Below are 3,801 nucleotides of genomic sequence, written 5' to 3' on the forward strand. Positions count from 1 at the left end.
TGGGGTTCCAGGTGTGTATGGTCCCCTAATAAGGAGAGCACCAGTCTAGTAAAGATAGTATAAGAAATAACAACACACAAAATGTAGCATAACAAATGCTATTTAATAAAGTCAGGAACTAAAGCTGCTTTAAGTAGACACAAAACCTGAGGTAGCTCTTGCACTGTGTGTATAAACTGATACAATGACAGTTTTCCCCCTCAGTTGAGTTTCACTTCATTTGGCATGGGCAGACCATTTACTGCAGCCAGAGCATTCACCACCATCTTCTGCACCATCTTCCTAGCAGTCTGATAGGTATTGATCCCAATGTGAGGGGTTATTAGGACATTTGGGAGGCCAAGGAGTGGATGGTCCCTGTGTCAAAGAAAGCAGGCTTTTAAAACATAAGCGAGGAGGATTTCTTTTTTGTGCTATACAATAAAATCGTGAATGTTTGTTTAACTCAGAGAGTGTACAATTACATAAATGAACACTGAGGACTTTATTGTGTGTAGACGGTCAGTCACTGATTAAGTGACTAATACAGTATTTAAGATTATATTTTTTTGATGAAACAGAATTGAGACCCACAATGTCACAGTTATGCAGACAATGCATTAGCTGCCTGAGCCACCACCAGTGATATATCATACTGAATAGCCAAAATGTGTTCTACTGTGTGTGGTATATTTTCTCCTACTTTTGCTGTGTGTGTGTGTGTGTGTGTGTGTGTGTGTGTGTGTGTGTGTGTGTGTGTGTGTGTGTGTGTGTGTGTGTGTGTGTGTGTGTGTGTGTGTGTGTGTGTGTGTGTGTGTGTGTGTGTGTGTGTGTGTGTGTGTGTGTGTGTGTGTGTGTTTTAAGGACAATAATAGATATTGCAGACCTCGGTAATGGCTCAGGGTGAGTCACATCCAATGCTGCTCCGTGAATAGTTCCACACTCGAGAGCCTTGACCAAAGCATCCTGGTCCACAACTACACCTGAGAAGCATTCAAATATATAATTAGGACAACGTTTACTTAGGTTTACCTTAATCACTAGTAATCCTTCAATCACAAAGGTTCAAATCACACATCTGGACTTTTGAGGGAGAAGAGTAATGCTAACCTCTGCTAATGTTCACCAGCGTTGCAGTGGACTTCATGAGGGACAGTTCTCTATGTCCAATAAGACCTACAGTGTGAGGGGTCAAGTTGACAGCCACCATAACAAAGTCTGACCTCCTCAGCAGGTCATCCAGGTTCTCACAGTAACTGGCACCCATCATCATCTCATCTTCAGCGCTTCTGAACAGAGCACCCAGAGAAAACAGGTACTGTTAACTGTTACCATATATAACAAAGTAACTGTTTTCAAAAGAAGTACGTTTCTCCTTTTACTTTTTTCAATGCAAGTAAGAGTACTTGCACTTTGCAGTTGAGTAGGATATTCTAGTACTCTTTCCGTCCCTGGTCAAATGTGTGCTATGTTTTAGTTTGTGTTTTACCTTCTGGAGATCGCTGCCTACTGAAACATCTGGTGACATCTAAATTCAATGTAGGGGCTAGAACTAGGTGGAAACTATTTAAAAATGTAAAAACAAACCGCATTGCAGAACCAATGCAAAGTCTTTAGGTCGTCCTTCATATGTGGATGGTATCAGGATTGTTTTTCAAAGCAGTAGGCGAAGGTTTGTCTTGCCGCTGTTGAATTTAGAAGGCTCCAGATGTTTTGGCAGGCGGAGATCTCCAAACGTCTTGCTAAATGAGACTATTTACCTTCTGGTTCGATTGTGATAAAGGATTTTCATCTCAAACCCCTTGCTTCTTTGAGCTATTTTGTAGCCAATCTCTCCCATCCCAATAATTCCCAAAGTGGATCCTGTGACTTCAAATCCCATCAGGCTGTGTGGTATGTGGGTGGTCCTAGGATCCACAGCAATTTGGTGACCTATGGACCAGAAAATGGACCAAAAAGATGTGTTCCAACAATGTTTTGATGAAAACAGGATTCTCAAAAAGCTATAGCCTTATTGCTTGTTTTGGTTATTGGCAGAGTGGATTTGTGACTGAATTTAAGAGAAGCTTCTTTGAAGCGAGTCAAGCAACAATCTTACCTTCTAAAATCTTTCGTGCCGATGAAAGAAGCAAAGCCATGGCAATATCTGCTGTGGCAGCGCTGACCACACCAGGGGTATTGGACACCTTCACACCAAGACTGGCGATGAAGGGCAGGTTCAGGTGGTCTACGCCCACTCCGCCGCTAGCTATCACCTTCAAGTTGGGGAGAGATTGAAGCAATATGGGCTCTGCCACGGGGCTGAACTTCCAAATAAACATAGCCTCAATTTTGGGGGCATAGAGCTGGGGATCATGCAAAAGTTCTCTGTAGCAAATTGTCCGGAAGTGTTGTTTCACCAGGTCAGCTAGCTCTTCCAGGTAACCCTGCTCTCCCCCAACCTCTGAGATCAAGGCCCATGGTTTGGCCATTTCAGTTATCTAGAGGGAAGAGGGTACAATCAGATCACAAAGGGACCAGGGTAGTAGGACACTAGAACCTATACATTTCCACAAAATCTGTGCCCAGGCTTCAAAATATATTTCTAATCAGATTTACATACAAATACAAATAATATGTATACATATTGAAATCTATTGCGCCATATGTACTAACGTTTGTGCTGTGATGCTAATGTATCTGTTTAAGCCAACAAAATGTAATAAACTGAACAGTATCAGCACTGTTGGTATTTTACTCCAACCCAAGGAGAAATAAGTGCAGTGAACTTAACAACAGCTTTGTTTTTGAGAAGCTCCATACAGTAGGTGACGTGACGACTACGATTATTTCCAACTGAGCTAAGATACATTCTATCGCATACCAGAAAAACATTTGATAATCAAGTCATGTTATAGTGCCATAATGGCAAATGAACAATTAGAGTCCATTTATGACTTTTTTAATTTCCTACTTCCTCAGGCCTCGGAATCTCCAGCAGGTAAGAAGAATATTTCATTGTCCCGTTCTCCTCCTGTGAATCCATGGCTCAGAGTGCAGTCAACCCTGCATGGCTCCATCCGTACTGGAGGTCATACAATAGGCTAGTAAATCCGTCGCCTATAGCTAACTGTGGGAAGCTGTGCTGAGTACGCTCCTAGCGCACTGCGATCTTTGTACAGTTTTGCAGTGGGTTCCCATTCACCAATCAAGTTGGCTTCTACCCAGAGCTTGGTTTTGTGGTTTAACGTGCAGTGCACGCAGTTCAGACTTCAGAGCGGCTATGACCTTTGTGTTTTAACACACGTTCAGTGTAGGCCTATGTTTGTAAATCATCACATAAAGTCAAACCTGAATACATCACTTTTTAACAAAGACCTGGTCTACAGCAAAAGGGCACTTAGTTGGCATTTATTTTAAAGTATGAAACTGAGAGAACAGCCAGCACACAATAAATGGACAGAGCAACATTGTCTGTCCATGGAGAGGTAAATAAACTATGTATGTGAAAAGGACGTTTATTGTGTGCTGGCTGTTACTCAGTTTCATGATATTGTTGAGCTGTGGACCTTGTGTTTAATCTGGAGTGTTGCAAGCATTCTGTTTTGCAGTGCTTTGTCTAAATTTATTTTAAAGTAGGCTATGTCAGACATTTAACAATTGCTTGTTTGTTTTGAATTCTAACTCGGCTATTTGTGATTAAAAAAATATATATTTTGAGTCATGGTTAGTTTCTAATAGGCAAGTGGCAAGTGTCTGTGTGTATTTCACCATACAAATCCAGGGTGCTTCTGGAACCCAGTCTCCCCGCACACCGGAACATTCTGGTTAGACACATCCGCT

At 41.8% G+C, this 3,801-nt stretch overlaps 1 protein-coding gene across 1 annotated transcript; it reads right to left on the minus strand.

Moving 5' to 3' along the window:
* Positions 1–200: 200 nt before the first annotated feature.
* On the minus strand, positions 201–3,004 carry LOC311061717 (putative 2-ketogluconate reductase; the record flags this gene model as incomplete). The annotated part of the gene is made up of 6 exons (XM_084080406.1): positions 201–357; positions 866–962; positions 1,090–1,268; positions 1,740–1,911; positions 2,078–2,459; positions 2,933–3,004. The coding sequence occupies 6 exons, from the start codon at positions 3,002–3,004 to the stop codon at positions 201–203; spliced, it is 1,059 nt and encodes a 352-aa protein (XP_083936532.1).
* Positions 3,005–3,801: the final 797 nt, after the last annotated feature.

This window comes from Gymnoscopelus microlampas, assembly GCF_963454915.1.
Source record: "Gymnoscopelus microlampas genome assembly, chromosome: 15".
Taxonomy (NCBI): Eukaryota; Metazoa; Chordata; class Actinopteri; order Myctophiformes; family Myctophidae; genus Gymnoscopelus; species Gymnoscopelus microlampas.